The following is a 17683-nucleotide window of genomic DNA, read 5'->3' on the forward strand; positions in this document are numbered from 1 at the left end:
TGGAGAGCATTAGGTGACCAAATGACGTCGTCGTTTTCGAAAGAGTGGGGTTTTAAAGAGTTTTTTTTTTTTTTTTTCTTATTGATTTATTTAAGAAGCTTTTCGGGCACGATATTGGCTCTACAAATTATCTGTTTCCAACCGATGAAGAGTGTGAAATGCAGTGGTTGCGGGTATTTTTTAAATAATTTTTTTTGTGTTAAAATATATATAAATAATATTTTTTATTTTTTAAAAATTATTTTTAATATCAATACATCAAAATAATCCAAAACATACAAATTATATTAAATTTTAATAAAAAAAATTAAAAGTTTTTAGGAACGCAGCCATAGTCGCGTTCCCAAACGTAGCCGAAAGATTGAGAGAGCGGTAGTAATTGTTTCAAGAGAATTATTTTGTTAGAAATTATAGTAAAATAATATTTTTAAAAACTTTTTAAAGATTATTATAAAAATTAATATTTTAAAATGATCTAAATACATAAAAAAATTAATTTGAACAAATTTTTATTTTTATTTTTTAAAAAAATACTTTTAAAATATATATAAAAAATCAGTTTGAAATTTAAAAACCAGAATGGATTGTGTTAAATTTTGATTTTACAATAAGTCAAATTTAAATTAATAATTTTTAGTAGAATTATTTTTTATTTAGCAAACTTATCAGTTTTTTTAATTTGATTTAATTAGATTCAGCTTAAAAAAAAGAAATTTATATTCAAATTCAACAAAATTGAATTTTTTTTTAAAAAATTATCTAAAAAAAATAAAAATAAAAATGAATTCAATTAATTTTTATTTTAGATTGATTTTTGTGAATATTTCATATAGTTGACTTAATTTACTAACCTCTAATATTGGTCTGGGACTTTGGAGGAAACGGGGGGCGTCAATTTTCGAGGAAAAAAGAACTCGTTCAAGCGACAGTCATGTGAGGCAACCTGGATTTAAATCTTGCGCGAAACTCTTCAGGACAAGAGAGGTCACTGTATTAATTAATAAAATCATTCCTCGTCATCTCAACAAATTATCATTGACGTGGCAATAAATAAGTGGGTTATGTATTGGTCCGTGTTATCTTCCATATTTTATTACACTACTAGCAAATGGCCGCGTCTTGCTTTTCTGAGAAGCCGTTGAAGAACTCAAAAACTAAACAGTGCCAGTGCCTGTTTTTAACATGGCCATGCCCTCCACTTTCAATACTGCTCGGCTGCACTTCTAAAAGTCAGGAAAGCTCGCTCGCTCCATCTCAAGCTTTTCTAATGGCAAACAGTCTCCAGAGGCCGTTAAAAGTCTCAACCAGTCATGATGCTTCATCACTTGGCAACAAGAGGCAAAGGGAAGCACAAGTACTTGACGGTTCTGATATCGTGTCTGAGAAAATCACGGCCATTGAAGATCTTCACGACATGGGAACTCGCCAACTACGCGAACAAGCAATCCTCCGAGGCCTTTCTTCAAGTGGGTCAAAGAAAGAACTACTAGATAGGCTCTGTGCAGAGTCAGAGAAAGAGTCAAAGAACGGTACACCCGAAGGTTTGTGCAATTTCTGACCAATTATACTCAAGAAAATTTTATTATAAGATGTAGTGGATTAATCTGTTTGGTCTTGCTGGCACTTGGCAGGCAAAGAAGAAGACGAAGAAAAAGAAACAAGCAACAAGGACGACAAAGTTACTGCGAGTTTCAACAAGGTCACTGCCGGGCTGGATCAGTATCTGCCTGATCATATAAAGACACAGAACCATGTTCTAGAGCATGTAAAGAACATTCTACTTTCATTTGCAACGTCTAATTAAATGTCTGAAACTTGCTGTTGATTTACAAGCATAAGCCTTTTAAAACTTCATCCTTTTCCATGCAGGGGGATAGTATCTATGATGCCACGTTGAATCAAACAAATGTTGGGAATAATAATAACAAGTTCTATCTGATTCAGGCTCTTGGTCAGTCCTTGATCTCTTCAAGTTCAGTAGATTTTTGTAAATTATAACAGTTGCAATTATTATTAGTTAGATTTTTTTTAATTTGATTAGTTTTTAGGTGCTTGTTTGACTGAGTTACACGAATTTAATAATGGTTCAGTTTCATTGATTTAGTCTTTTAATGGTTTAAATTGTAAAACAATTGCAGAATCTAATGACTCTAGCAAATTCATGGTATACACTAGATGGGGTAGAGTAGGAATTAAAGGTCAAGACTGTTAATATCATGGGGACAAACAATGCCCCACCTCCACTAATGCCTAGTGGGAACACATCACCTTCCACTTAGCATAAAGTGGAGGCATAAATGGTGGCAACTATTTTGCCGTAATTGGTGGCCTTGACTTCTTCCCCCAAGCTTTGGCTATAATTAGACAAAGTGAAGAGTGTTGGTGTGTGAAGAATGCAGAGAAGAGTGAAAACACAGAGAGAAAAACGTGAGAGAGAGAGCTTGAGTTGAGTAGAGAAGATTTCTCCCCCTCCTTGTTTTGTTGTTTGTATTGTTTCTAAGCTTGATTAATACAAACCAGTAGCTCCGTGGAGTAGGCAAGTTGCCGAACCACGTAAATTTATGTGTTTGAGTTCTGGAATTGCCCAACAACTGGTATCAGAGCTTGTTCTTGAAAAAGAGGGTGTTTGATCCAAACTCAAAAATCAAAGTTCTCAAAACGTGTTTTTGACTTTACCATCGCGTAGAGAAAGACGAGACGAATTCACTGGTGAAAACCCGGCGAAGAACCGACGTCCTACATGCCCGAACGCGCCAACACGCGCCGACGACAGCACTGCCCACGCGCGACCACTCGCGCCACGCTCTCCACGCGTCGTCTTCACCCGATTGTCTGCAACTGAACCGGGTTGACCCGCCACGCCAGCAACCAGCAGCCACGCCAGCAATCCTGCACAGTCAGCAGCCACGTCATCCGTCCAGTCAGCAGACACGTCATCAACTGCCACGTCAGCCGAAATTACGCGTGCTTTTGCCACGTCAGCAAAAGTGGGTCCCGGTTGGCTACGTGGATGCCACGTCACCTGGACACGTCAGCAAAAGTGAGTTTTGATCCAGTGCTTCGCAGACACTATTATGGCCTGACACGCGGCTTCATCTGCACCGTCCGTTGATCCAAAACTTTGATTGTTAAAATCTGAGCCATCCGAAGTCCGATTGGGGTGATCTCAGTGTCGTTTCCAATAGTTTTGGCCGTTCCGGACACATCTGTAAGGTCAGATTTGACAAATTCAAATCAGAGAAACAGTAAAAATGGCAGATGAAATAAAGGCTGCGGGAATTGAAAAATTTGATGGATCAGATTTTGGATATTGGAAAATGCAAATTGAAGACTATTTATATGGGAAGAAACTTCATCTTCCTCTGTTGGGGAGCAAACCAGAAAATATGCCAGAAGAAGATTGGTTGCTTCTTGATAGACAAGTTTTGGGTATTATCCGGTTATCTTTATCAAGAAGAGTTGCTCACAATGTTACAAAAGAAAGATCCACTGCAAGACTGATGGAAGCCCTGTCTGGGATGTATGAGAAGCCCTCAGCAAATAACAAAGTGCACCTGATGAAGAAGTTGTTCAACTTGAAGATGACAGAAAGCACCTCTGTTACACAGCATCTCAACAACTTCAATACTATCACAAATCAATTGTCATCTGTAGAGATTGAGTTTGATGATGAGATCCGTGCACTCATTTTACTGGCTTCACTTCCAAGCAGTTGGGAAGGTATGAGGACAGCCGTGAGCAACTCAGCTGGAAAATCCAAACTGAAATATGATGATATCCGAGACTTGATTTTAGCTGAAGAAGTGCGAAGGAAAGACTCAGGTGAAAGTTCAAGTTCAGGATCAGCTCTCAACATTAACACTCGAGGGAGGAGACAGGATAAAGGTTTATCCAGAGGCAGATCCAAATCAAGATACAGAAGTAAAAGCAAGTTCGGACCCAGAAAGCAGGTTGAATGTAGGAATTGTGGCAAACCTGGTCATTTCATGAGGAATTGCACAAAACCGAAAAAACCTGAAGCTGACTCTGCAAACGCTACCACAGATGAGGTGCAAGACGCTTTGATTCTTGCTGTACAAAGTCCAATTGATGATTGGATTCTTGATTCTGGTGCTTCATTCCATTGTACACCACACCATGAGATGATGCAAAACTATGTTGCTGGAGATCACGGTGTAGTCTATCTGGCCGATGGACAACCAATGAAGATTGTGGGTATAGGAGAAGTGCAGATCAAGACAATGAATGGATCTACATGGAACTTGTAAAATGTAAGGCATGTTCCTGGACTAAAGAAGAAGCTGATCTCAGTTGGACAACTTGATGAGAGTGGTCATTCAATCCTTTTTTCTGGAGGTATGTGGAAGGTATCAAAGGGAGCAATGGTTTTGGCTCGTGGAAAGAAAACCGGCACCCTGTATATGACCACAAGATTTGCAGACATTATTGCCTCTACTGAAGCAGAAAATCAAGCACAGCTATGGCACTGTAGACTCGGCCATATGAGTCAAAAAGGGATGAAGATACTTCAGTCGAAGGGAAAACTGCCAGAGCTTAAAAATGTTGATCTAGACATTTGTGAAAGCTGTGTTCTTGGAAAACAGAAGAAGCTTAGTTTCCTAAAGGTTGGCAGGGCCTTAAGACCAAGAAAGCTAAAACTAGTGCACACAGATTTATGGGGACCGTCTCCCGTGGCATCTCTTGGAGGTTCTCGGTATTACGTAACTTTCATTGATGATTTCAGCAGAAAGGTATGGGTCTACTTTCTGAAAAATAAATCTGATGTGTTCGAAACATTCAAGAAGTGGAAGGCTATGGTTGAAAATGAATCAGGTTTAAAGTTGAAATGCTTAAGATCTGATAATGGAGGAGAATACATTGATGGAGGTTTCAAGGAGTATTGCGCTATTAATGGTATCAGAATGGAAAAGACCATTCCAGGCACACCACAACAGAATGGCATTGCTGAAAGAATGAACCGGACCATCAATGAACGAGCTAGAAGCATGAGGCTGCATTCAAGGCTACCTCAAACATTCTGGGCTGACGCAGTTCATACTGCAGTTTACTTGATTAACCGTGGACCATCAGTTCCTTTGGAGTTCAGATTGCCCGAGGAAGTATGGAGAGGAAAAGAGGTACAACTTTCTCATTTAAAAGTCTTTGGGTGTGTTTCCTATGTGCATATAGATTCTGATGCTCGCAACAAGCTAGATGCCAAATCCAAGAAATGTTTCTTCATTGGCTATGGAGATGAAGAATTTGGATTTCGGTTCTGGGATGATCAGAACAGAAAGATTATTAGAAGCAGGAACGTGATCTTCAATGAGAAAGTTTTGTACAAAGACAGATCAAGTGCAGAAACAGATATGACTAATTCAGATACAAGTCCACAAAAATCTGAATTCATCAGATTAGAAGGGCTTCCCGATGTTACCGAGCAAAACAAAACTCAAGAGTCTTTACAAGAAGATTCAAGCACATCTGTACCCACCACTACACAAGATGATGCAGAGCCAAGTGAACCAATTGTTTATGTTCGCAGGTCTTCAAGGACTGTAAAGCCCCCACAACGGTTCACACTTCTACTGAATTATATTTTGCTGACAGATGGTGGTGAGCCGCTAAGTTATGAAGAATCCTTACAAGATGGAAACTCAAGCAAGTGGGAGTTAGCCATGAAGGATGAGATGAGTTCGTTGCTGAAGAACAAGACCTGGGAGCTGACCACACTACCTGAAGGAAAGAAGGCTTTGCAAAACAAGTGGGTCTACAAAGTAAAGACTGAGCATGATGGAAGCAAACGGTTCAAGGCAAGACTTGTTGTAAAAGGGTTTCAACAAAAGAAAGGGATTGACTACTCTGAGATATTTTCTCCAGTTGTGAAGCTTACAACAATCAGAGTTGTTCTGGGGATAGTAGCAGCAGAGAATTTACATCTTGAACAATTAGATGTAAAAACAGCTTTTCTTCATGGAGAATTGGAGGAAGACATTTACATGCAACAACCAGAGGGGTTTGAAATACCAGGAAAGGAGAACCAAGTCTGCAAGCTAAAGAAAAGCCTATACGGTTTGAAGCAAGCTCCAAGACAGTGGTACAAGAAGTTTGACAACTTCATGTGTAGTTCGGGATACACAAGATGCCAGGTTGATCACTGTTGCTATGTCAAACATTTTGACAACTCCTACATCATTCTACTATTATATGTGGATGATATGTTGATTGCAGGATCCAACATTGAGGAGATTGACAAGCTGAAACAACAATTGTCAAAACAGTTTGAAATGAAGGATCTGGGAGCTGCTAAACAAATACTTGGCATGAGAATCATCAGAGATCAAGACAAAGGCATACTAAAGCTTTCACAAACAGAGTATGTCAAGAAGGTTCTCAGCAGGTTTAGTATGGATAATGCTAAACCAGTAAGTACACCTCTGGGGAATCATTTCAAGCTCAGCAAAGACCAGTCACCAAAAACTGAGCTAGAAAGTGGATACATGGATAAGATTCCATACGCCTCAGCTATCGGCTCTTTGATGTATGCTATGGTCTGTACTAGACCAGACATTGCCCATGCAGTGGGAGTTGTAAGCCGATATATGAGCAATCCTGGAAAGCAACATTGGGAGGCGGTGAAATGGATCATGAGATACTTAAAAGGTTCATCAGAGACATGTCTTACCTTCACAGCTGGTGGTTTGAAACTTGAAGGTTTTGTAGACGCTGATCTAGCAGGAGATGTTGATAGCAGAAAGAGCACTACAGGATATGTATATACTCTAGGAGGGACTGCTGTTTCCTGGAGTTCGACCTTACAAAAGATCGTCGCTCTTTCAACAACTGAAGCTGAATATGTTGCAGTTTCAGAATCTGCAAAAGAGATAGTATGGCTACAGAGTTTCCTGAAAGAATTGGGCAAGATGAATGAAAAGGGTACTTTGTACAGCGACAGTCAGAGTGCAATCTTCCTTGCCAAGAATCCAGCATTTCACTCCAGGACGAAGCATATTCAGATCAAATATCACTTCATCCGACAATTGCTAGACGAGGAGCAACTACTGCTAGAAAAGGTCTGCGGAAGCAAGAATCCAGCTGACATGTTAACCAAAGGAGTTACACTGGACAAACTGAAGTTGTGTAAAACTTCAGTTGGCCTTCAAGGATAAAAGATAATTTCATTGTTTGTCTCCAAGTGGGAGATTGTTAATATCATGGGGACAAACAATGCCCCACCTCCACTAATGCCTAGTGGGAACACATCACCTTCCACTTAGCATAAAGTGGAGGCATAAATGGTGGCAACTATTTTGCCGTAATTGGTGGCCTTGACTTCTTCCCCCAAGCTTTGGCTATAATTAGACAAAGTGAAGAGTGTTGGTGTGTGAAGAATGCAGAGAAGAGTGAAAACACAGAGAGAAAAACGTGAGAGAGAGAGCTTGAGTTGAGTAGAGAAGATTTCTCCTCCTCCTTGTTTTGTTGTTTGTATTGTTTCTAAGCTTGATTAATACAAACCAGTAGCTCCGTGGAGTAGGCAAGTTGCCGAACCACGTAAATTTGTGTGTTTGAGTTCTGGAATTGCCCAACAAAGACAAGTTGCAAGGCCCTTACACATCAAGAGGCAGTGCTATTCAGGAGTTCGAAGCAAAATTTTTTGCCAAGACAAAGAACCGTTGGCCCAACCGGAAAGATTTCATATGCCACCCAAAGTGCTATACTTGGTTGGAAACAGACCATGACATGAACAAAGAGTCGTCAGAGGTGAGTTGGTCTAGAGAAATTAGAACCTTTTATTTTCTCTCATAATCAATATCGAATGAAATCTTGGCTTAGCCTTGTAAATATGTTTTACAATTCAACAGCAATGCAATTTTGTTGTATTCTGCTTCCCAATTTAATCAGCAGCGAGATTTCCTCCTAATTATGCACAGTTGTTGTGGGGTTCAGGAGAAACCTATTTTTACTGTTGAAAGGCAACTACAGGTTACAAGGCTTGATCCTCGAATTGCAAATTTCATCTCTCTTATCTGTGATGTTCGCATGATGAAGCAGTGGATGATGGAATTAGGTTAGTGGCCTTTCTGCATTCGATTTAGCAATTGGAATATTGTACAGGATGTGTTATGTGGGTGTGTTTAGCCAGTAAAGGGTCCGAAAGAAAGAAAGAAATGTTGTCATTGTGCTCAACGAGAGAAAATGAATGTCTGATGATTTTAATTGCAATATTAAGGAAATGAGAAGTCTACGATATGGCTGTGGTTTAAGACTTTACCTCGTTGAGTTTATCTTTAGCCTGTTATCATCACTTCTATCATGTAATCTGTTGCGTTTACCTTCAGGGTACAATGCAGAAAAGTTACCCCTTGGTAAGCTGAGCAAGTCGACAATCTTAAAGGTACATGCTCCGGTTTCTCACATGCACGTTTCTCAACATCAAGGAGCCATTCCTGTTATACTTCTTGCCTGCATGATAAGTTCAGTCTCTTTGTTTTGCCTATGATGCCTACTGATTCAAGGTCAACATATATAGGGCTATGATGTCTTGAGGAGAATATGTGAGAATATTGGCAAATCTGATACAGAAAAGCTTGAGGAGTTAAGTGGGTAAGGATTTGTTGGTTATCATGCAGATAACTATAAAGACTTGCTACTAATCTAATTTTAAGATTTTGTGCATGCTATGTCTATATCAACATGAAAACATTATTGTAGGACAAGAACAGACTTTTTTTGTCCTTTTTTTGTTACATATTTCTGAATTTTATTTCATCCTTCATTCCAGTGAATTCTACACAATAATACCTCATGACTTTGGTTTTAATAAGATGCGTGAGTAATCTCCCTCTCCCCCTTGGTTTTTTGAGTTGCTGTTGTGGGACTTTACAATCATAAAACGCCCCGAAACATAGAAATATTATTAAATTGGGTACGAGAAAACATTGCAATTCATTAATGTGGAGCTGTTGACTTTGTCAGGTGAATTTACCATTGACAACCATTACAAACTGAAATGCAAGCTGGAAATGGTAATTCTTATGACCATTTACTCTATACTGATGACTTTTACCCATTTGAAAATTGGATGTAATTTTCCCATTTCTTTTATTATTTCTTCATTTCATCTCAGAGAAAGGCAATATTATACTTTCATTTATTTCCTTATGAATTTCCTGATTATAAGGACAGGAAATGCCTAAGACTTGCAGAAAAATCTGAAGCAGAGTTTCACGGAGACGTCGAGTTAATGTTTGCAGTTTTTGTTGTATCTGCAGGTTGAAGCTCTAGGGGAAATTGAAATAGCTACATCATTGATCAAGGATGATATCTACACCCAAGTATTGATTTCTGATTGTTTACTCACTTTCATCGTCAAATTGTGCCGCTTGCTGCTTTTTCAGCAGTTATCTGATTTTCTGTTCTGACTTAATTTTCAAGGAAGATCCGCTCTATTCGAAATATCACTGCCTTCGTTGTGAATTGGTACCACTTGACGTTGTTTCCAAGGAATTCTCTATGGTAATTAACTCTGTGAATATCAATTTGTAAGGATTCTTCATTTGACCTGAAAAATAAATCTTCGATTAGGACACATCATTTTAAATTGAACCAGAATGTTCCTTCCATTCCGCAGATTGAAAAATACATACGTAACACTGGTGATGAAACACATTATAGAATCGACGTTGTTCAAATATTTAGAGCTTCAAGAGAAGGTGAAAATGAACGGTTCAAAAAGGTGAGAATTCAGAGCTCTGGTCATGGTTAATCTTTCAGAAACAACTCATTGTTCCATTCTTTCCTTCTCAACAATAGTTGATAAACCATTTAAGTATAATGTTACTTCAAACTCTTTATGCAGTTCTCTCAAACAAAAAACAGAATGCTTTTTTGGCATGGTTCTCGGCTGACAAACTGGACCGGTATTTTGTCTGAAGGTCACCTTTACTCGCTCTATGTAGATATCCTCTATATTATTCTCTTTTTTTTTATTAACGTCAGTGTCCGAGCGAGCTTATACGCACATTGACTAATCTCATAAGCTCTGAAGTTAACGACCATGTAAGTCTCCAGTGGCCCTGAGGTTTGTGGGATCCGAACTGGTGACCTCTAAGGAGCAAACGTAGAGCCTAACTAGTTGAGCTACACACCTCAAGTTTCTCTATATTCTTTTCTTAGACGTTGGAAAGTTAGTTTCAATAATCACAAGGAAACTGTGCGAAGTATATTAGAACTGCTTGAAATAGTTTCCAGTGGCTTTGATGCCAGAACGAGGATCATTTCATTTATAGTTAGCAGTGGTGTTCCAGATGTCACAAAGTAATTTGCAGAAATTATCTGACAGCTCTTTCATAAATCCCCCAGGTTTACGTATTGCTCCTCCAGAAGCACCATCAACTCATTCTCTTGGGAACGGGCTTTATTTTGGTGATATGTTTTCCAAAAGTGCACCTTATTGCCATGCTAACTGGATAAACTCAGATGCTGTGCTAGTTTTGTGCGAGGTTTGTTTTTTATCCAGCAGAGTAAATTGTTATTAAGCAGAAGATTTTACATGTGTTGGTGCATGCAAAAGGCTTTACTCAGCTCCTTCTAAAGTTTAGTGATTTTTTTTAGAAAAAATGGTTTTAAGCAGCTTTTCATCTGTACACTTCCAGGTTGCACTGGGTGACATGCTTGATTATGGATCTTTTAACTGCCATGATAAGTTGCCAAAGGGAAAGCTGACAATTCTGGGAATTTCACTTTCTTTCTTATTTTCAAATTAGGTTACAGACTCTTTCTCTTATAGAGAAGCTTTACAAGATGACTATGAAAACGGCAAGTAATTAAAGAATCCCTACAAATCAGGATACAATGAATTAGGATCAGTTACGGAATAATTCCTATATTGGACTCTACAGCTCATGCTAATATTAATTCCTAAACTGTACAGCTCACGCTAACATTCCCCCTCAAGTTGGTGCAAAGATATCTTCGATGCCCAACTTGTTAAGTGAGTCCTGAAACACTTTGTTTGAGATGGCCTTTGTGAGCACATCCGCAAGTTGACCTTCTGATCTAACAAAAGGAAAGCATATCACTCCTTCTTCCAGATTTTGTTTGATGAAATGTCGATCTATCTCGATGTGTTTCGTTCGGTCATGCTGAATTGGATTTTGAGAAATTGCAATTGCGGCTTTATTGTCGCAATATAGATTCATCCTTGACTTGGGAGTAAATCCAATCTCGGAGAGTAATCTTCTAATCCAAAGGAGTTCGCAAAGACCTTTAGCCATTCCTCTGAACTCTGCCTCCGCGCTTGACAAAGCAACTACCTTCTGTTTTTTACTTCTCCAGGTCACCAAATTTCCCCCAACAAATGTAAAATATCCGGATGTAGATTTTCTATCAAACACATTTCCTGCCCAATCAGCATCTGTGTACCCTTCAACCTTCAAATGATCGTTCTTGGAGAACATAAGCCCTCTCCCCGGAGCGGACTTTAGGTACTGTAGTATTTGACTAACTGCGTCCATGTGATCCTTGCTAGGGCAATGCATGAATTGGCTAACCAAGCTGACAGCGTACGAAATATCTGGACGAGTATGAGATAAGTAGATTAATTTACCTACCAATCGTTGATACCTTTCTTTGTCAGCTGGTTCTTGATCGGGATACACTCCAAGCTTTTGATTCTGAACTGTTGGAGTGTCTGCCGGCTTGCAGTCAAGCATTCCTACCTCAGTCAGTAGATCTAATACATATTTTCTCTGTGAGAGAAAAATTCCCCGTTTTGATCTAGCCACTTCAATCCTTAAGAAGTATTTCAGTCCGCCCAAGTCCTTCATTTCGAATTCACCGGAAAGCTGCTTTTGTAATCTTTTAATTTCTTCCTCATCATCTCCTGTAATGATCATGTCATCTACATAAATTATCAGGACAGTTACCTTTCCTCGTTGCCTCTTAAGGAAGAGGGTATGGTCCGAGTTGCTCTGCTGAAACCCATACTTTCTCATAGCCACGCTAAATCGGCCAAACCATGCACGTGGAGACTGCTTTAGCCCATATAACGCTCGTTGTAATTTGCATACGGTTCCAGGTGTGTTTGAATTATATCCTGGTGGAATATCCATATATACCTCCTCTTCCAGGTCTCCGTGAAGGAAGGCATTTTTCACGTCAAATTGGTGCAATGGCCAATCTAAATTTGCAGCTATGGATAACAATACTCTGACTGTGTTAAGTTTTGCAACCGGTGAAAATGTCTCCTGATAATCTATCCCGTAAGTCTGTGTGTACCCCTTTGCTACCAGCCTTGCCTTGTGTCGCTCAATTGACCCGTTTGCCTTATATTTGGTTGAAAATACCCATTTACACCCAACCGTTCTCTTCCCTTGCGGTAATGTGACAATTTCCCATGTTTGGTTCTTCTCTAGGGCTGTCATTTCTTCTTGAATTGCTTGGGACCATTTGGGGTCTGCTAGTGCTTCATGAATTCCCAAAGGAATATGGCCAGAGGACAACTTATATGCAAAGGCTTTGAGAGGCATTGGCAGCCTTTGTGTGGAGACATAATTTGAGACGGGATACTTTGCCTTTTTTCCCTCCGTATCTGGTGAGTACCGTGATGGAGGCCTGCCTCTGTTCTGCCTGAAAGGTAAGTGATAGCTATTTGAAGAATTCAAAATATTTCCAGTAGGGGTTGTATGAGAAATTACCTCAGGATCATCCTCATGCAAAGGATTGTCATTGTCAGGTACTAGAAGAGAGGGGGATTTACTGATACTGTCGGATGCCATGCTTTCTGTCCCTTCATCATCTTCATCTATTATGATCACATTCTCTGCATTTTCAGTAGTTCCGATGGGAGTTCCCTCAGTATTCTCAGCAGCGTCAGTCACGGTGGAAGTCATGACCACCGTTTCAATAGCTCCAGTAACCTCATTATTCTTAGCATCTCCAATAGCTCCAGTACCCTCATTATTCTCAACATCTCCAATAGCTCCAGTAACCTCATTAACCTCAACATTCTCAACATCTCCAATAGTCCACCACTTCTCATCTTCATTCCGTATTTCCCCCTGGAGAGGAGAAGAGAAAGCCGTGAACGGATAGAAGTATTCTGATTCTAGAAAGGTAACATCCATTGTAATGTAGAGTCGTTTTGTCTTAGGATCATAGCAGCGGAATCCCTTTTTATTCGAGCCATACCCCAAAAAAATACACCGAACGGCACATGGTTCAAGCTTTGTTCGTAGGTGTTTGTGTATATGAACAAATGCTACACAACCAAACACTCTTGGTGGAAGTAACAAGATGGATGGTAGAGTAACATATTGTGATAATGCCTGTAGTGGGGTCTTGAAGTCCAAGGCTTTGGACGGCATCCTGTTCAGTAAATATACAGCGGTAGTAATACTGTCACTCCAATATCTACCCGGCACCTGTGCTTCAAATAATAATGCCCGTGCTGTTTCTAAGATATGTCGGTTTTTCCGTTCTGCCACTCCGTTTTGTTGTGGAGTCTGACTACAGGACATTTCATGCAAAATCCCTTTCGTTCGAAAAAATTCTACGAAGTTATGATTCACATACTCCCCCCCCATTATCCGATCGAAGGATCTGAATATTTGCTGAAAATTGAGTATGAACCATAGCTTCAAACATACAAAACACATCAAACACTTCATCTTTACGCTTCAATAAATATAACCATGTCATTCTAGTACAATCATCCACAAATGTTACAAACCAGCGTATGCCGGAAACAGTGGTAATTGGTGACGGACCCCATACATCAGAGTGAACCAGGGCAAAAGGAGTATCACTTTTATTCAAGCTAATCGGAAAGGATACACGATGACTCTTGGCAAGAATGCAAGTTTCACATTTAAATTCTGCATAATTCAAATTCAAAAACAATTCTGGAAACAAGTACTTCATATAGCTAAAAGATGGATGTCCCAACCGATAATGCCAAAGCCAAATCTGATTTTCTTTTGTCAGTAGTGATCGTCTCACGGTGTTGACATTGCCGATGTTGAAGTCATCCACGCAGTATAACCCCTCTCTTTTAGTACCACGCCCAATGATCTCCTTCGTGAGGATATCCTGAAAAAGGCAGAATTTTGGATACATTAGCACAACACAATTTAGGTCTTCGGTGACTTGGCTCACCGATAACAATTTATTTGAAAGAGAAGGCACAAGTAACGTGTTGGTCAATAATAGAGAGGTTGATATGTGCACGGTTCCAGCCCCTGTGACAGGGTAGACCACCCCATTGGCATTAGAGATACCCGTTCTCCTCGGTTCTGTGGTGTTTGAAAAATCATCTGAACAATATGTCATGTGGTCCGTTGCACCAGAGTCCACAATCCAGTCATTTTTAGATTCTGTGTTACCTTGGTCGTTGGGCAGACTGGTGGCAGCTTCTCCGGATTCAACCAACGGTGCTAATGATAGTTGGGGTTTAGTATTTGCCAATGATGCTTGGCCTGTGTCCCCAGATGAGGTTCTCTGTTTCCTTGTCTTCAATTCACTCCACCAATCGGGATAACCATGCAATTTAAAGCATGTCTCCCGTGTATGTTTCATATTTCCACAATGGGAACACCCACTGCCTTCACTCTTCACCTGTCCTTTAGGCCTTGCTAAGTGATGCAAGTTACGCCCTGCTGTCGGCGCCATCCCTGCTCTGTTTATTTGAAGTGTTTACTGTCGTGGTAAATAAGTTTTCCCCCCTCTAGAAACCATTGCTGCAGCAGTAGAATTTCCGTTATTAGTAAGCATGACAGTCTGCCTAATTGCTTCCCTCCTGACATAGGCATAGGCTTGTTCAACAATTGGGAAGGGTTTCAATTGGAGTACATCACTCCGTATATTGTCAAGCCTATCGTCCAGCCCATCTAAGAAAGTATACACTCGATTCTCTTGCAATAGATCATTGAATCGTTGTATATCAGCAGCACATTCCATAGGATTAGGTCTACGGAAATCAATTTCCCTCCATAAACCTTGAAGGCAATTGTAATAAGTTTCTATGGATTCTCCTGATTGTTTCATCCTTGTTACTCGCCGCTTTAAATCATATACTTGAGAAGTATCAGATCCATCAAAATAAGTGGTGGCGATCGAGTCCCATACCTGTTTGGCAGTGGAGAATCGAATAAAATTGCCTATGAGAGAAGGATCCATTGAGTTAATTAGCCATCCTTTCACAATCGAGTTTTCTGTTCTCCATCTCCTGAAGTGGGGATCATTCAGTTCTGGTTGGGGAAGATCTCCATTTATGTATCCCAATTTGTCTTTTCCGGAGATATACATCTCCACAATTTGGGACCACAAGGCATAGTTGGTACCATCAAGTTTGATACCAATTGATGCAGCCGTAGTGTCATAGATAACCGATGGGGTCTGGGTCTGGGTCTGGTTTTGGGTTACAATCTGAGCCATTCTCGTCGTGAGATCATCAAGAGTTGCCACCGTATTTTGCTGTTCTTGTTCTGTCATTTCAGTTGGTGTTTCCATTCTGTATTTCACCCTTACGCCTTCTGTCAGATTTTTGAGTAGCAAAGAATGAACCTTTGCTCTGATACCATGACAATTCTGGGAATTTCACTTTCTTTCTTATTTTCAAATTAGGTTACAGACTCTTTCTCTTATAGAGAAGCTTTACAAGATGACTATGAAAACGGCAAGTAATTAAAGAATCCCTACAAATCAGGATACAATGAATTAGGATCAGTTACGGAATAATTCCTATATTGGACTCTACAGCTCATGCTAATATTAATTCCTAAACTGTACAGCTCACGCTAACAAAAGCTAAGGTTCTTCTATATTCATCTTTCATCTTTAATCTCCATTTTCTCTTTGTTGATTTCTATCGTAGACCAAAATCAAGTAAGGTGATCTTATAGTGGAATCTGTGGCATCCAATATGAGACGTTAGATTTAGCACCGTGCATGTTTTCCATTAGACAATGGCAGGAAAAGGCTTTGGTTCTTCTGAAACCAATTTTCAACGCATACAAGATTGGATTTGTTAATGGAATCCCTCCATTGAATCTTCCCTTTTTAAATTGCTATATGTATCAAAACTAAGAGAATTCAGTGATTATGTGAATTTATCCTTCTTCAATAATAATAAAAAGAAATGTCAGAAATGATAGCCATTGATTCTTTTTCTGCAAGTTAAACATTACGATCGTATTATGCAGTGTAAAAGTAGCTGGAGGAACTGTCCCGGACTCTTCACAGGCTCAGGTTCTTGAAGACGGTGTTCTTGTTCCACTCGGAAAGCCAGTAGAGCTGCCTTATTCCCAGGTAGGGTGCATTAGAATCCTGTCCAATTTCCCCAAAAACTTAGTAGGTTTGTTATGTCCACATGGTCTTTTGTGACGTTCACTCACAAGAAGTTCATCAAAAGTCAATTAGAAGGGGTAGCAATGCAAGAGAATGTTTAGTTGCGTGTCATATGTTCGGAGCATTAACAACACATCACCTTTTACCAAGTGCCCCATTCATTCTAGGACAGAAGATAGTTGGACTGAGCAGATAATATCATTTCAGGCTAAATGGGCACGAACTTGTATCTGTATGTATACACACAACTTCTACGGCAGTTTCTTTACACAAGTTGTGACAGATTAACTTGCAAAAATCAATGAAATGCTAGCCATTTTTCACTCTTGAACTAATAAAAATAATGAATGCAGGGTATGGGGCTGAGAAATGAGTACATAATTTTTGACGTGGATCAGATTCGAATACGTTATGTGGTTCATGCAAAGTTCTGCTATCAAACCTGTTGAATCTCATTGAAGATTCTCACTGGTGTAGCCTTTACTCTTTGAGAAAATATATGATGTGTACCTGTTAGTTGTTGGAACGCAAGGAACCTCTGTGTGCTTGTAACACCATCTATTTCAATCTTTCTACTATGCATATTTGGATTGCTTTTGCTTTTCGAGGGCTTATTCATATGCCAAGGAATATTGGAATGATATCTTCGCATGATGAGTCTAGTGGATTCTCTTGGCGCTTTCCCTAATCTGAATTGTGGACGGACGGACGGCATCCAGTTTCAGGAAATCATCATGACACGATCAATTTCTACCTTATTCACAGGCATCTTTCAGATTCAACTTGTCAGAATACAAGTCAAGGTTTATCCTCGCTTCTTCTGTTGATAGCTCTGCTGTTTCTGAGGAGCTGATATTGCTCGTACATCGCTGCCGTTGGCTCTGCTACTGCTGGGTTTCCTGTTATCATCCGTTGACATTTCCATTTCTGCTGAAATTGCATGCCAAATGCTAGTCTACCCGTGTGTCTATACCACTCCGGTCTCCTATGGAACATCCATAAACTAGTTGGTAGCAGGCTCAATACTACTACTGATTATAATATAACCAATTGTTAGAGATACTTAATTTTTTAAATTCATTAGTTAATACATTAAGGGCATGACTTTTTTCAAAGTGATTATGGTTACTTGTTTTTTATGGAATTAAAATTTCATAGTTATATAAAATCGAAAAAACTAGAAATTATTATTCGAAATTTGTCATATTTTTCTAATTAATTTAGATTTTTTTTATTTGATTGAGAGCTTCTTTTATTTTTCTAGTTTTATTTAGTATGTATTTTTATTATATATATATATATATATATATATATATATATATATATATATATTAGA

The 17683-nt window shown here is 39.3% G+C and overlaps 2 protein-coding genes across 2 annotated transcripts; both read left to right on the forward strand.

Annotated features, from left to right (window-relative positions):
• The first annotated feature begins 1108 nt into the window (after positions 1 to 1108).
• On the forward strand, positions 1109 to 2321 carry LOC133682077 (poly [ADP-ribose] polymerase 2-like). The gene is made up of 4 exons (XM_062105330.1): positions 1109 to 1541; positions 1632 to 1765; positions 1870 to 1951; positions 2139 to 2321. Exons 1-4 carry the CDS (start codon positions 1109 to 1111, stop codon positions 2210 to 2212), a joined length of 723 nt encoding a protein of 240 aa, XP_061961314.1. The 3' UTR covers positions 2213 to 2321.
• Positions 2322 to 7639: 5318 nt separating this feature from the next.
• On the forward strand, positions 7640 to 17537 carry LOC133682078 (poly [ADP-ribose] polymerase 2-like). Its single transcript, XM_062105331.1, has 14 exons — positions 7640 to 7761; positions 7948 to 8068; positions 8340 to 8395; positions 8531 to 8604; positions 8783 to 8829; positions 8977 to 9026; positions 9273 to 9335; positions 9436 to 9516; positions 9632 to 9736; positions 9860 to 9935; positions 10363 to 10502; positions 10656 to 10723; positions 16200 to 16308; positions 16701 to 17537. Exons 1-14 carry the CDS (start codon positions 7741 to 7743, stop codon positions 16794 to 16796), a joined length of 1107 nt encoding a protein of 368 aa, XP_061961315.1. The 5' UTR covers positions 7640 to 7740; the 3' UTR covers positions 16797 to 17537.
• Positions 17538 to 17683: the final 146 nt, after the last annotated feature.

This window comes from Populus nigra, chromosome 2 (assembly GCF_951802175.1).
Source record: "Populus nigra chromosome 2, ddPopNigr1.1, whole genome shotgun sequence".
NCBI classification, from domain to species: Eukaryota; Viridiplantae; Streptophyta; class Magnoliopsida; order Malpighiales; family Salicaceae; genus Populus; species Populus nigra.

Excerpts from the sequence above, each read along its gene's own strand:
- LOC133682077 (XM_062105330.1), top strand. The coding sequence starts at position 1,109 with ATGGCCGCGTCTTGCTTTTCTGAGAAGCCGTTGAAGAACTCAAAAACT. Across the intron at positions 1,542-1,631 it reads AAAGAACGGTACACCCGAAG|GCAAAGAAGAAGACGAAGAA; the intron begins GTTTGTGCAATT and ends GGCACTTGGCAG. Across the intron at positions 1,766-1,869 it reads AGAACCATGTTCTAGAGCAT|GGGGATAGTATCTATGATGC; the intron begins GTAAAGAACATT and ends TTTTCCATGCAG.
- LOC133682078 (XM_062105331.1), top strand. The coding sequence starts at position 7,741 with ATGAACAAAGAGTCGTCAGAG. Across the intron at positions 10,724-16,199 it reads AAGTTGCCAAAGGGAAAGCT|CAGTGTAAAAGTAGCTGGAG; the intron begins GACAATTCTGGG and ends GATCGTATTATG. Across the intron at positions 16,309-16,700 it reads TAGAGCTGCCTTATTCCCAG|GGTATGGGGCTGAGAAATGA; the intron begins GTAGGGTGCATT and ends TAATGAATGCAG.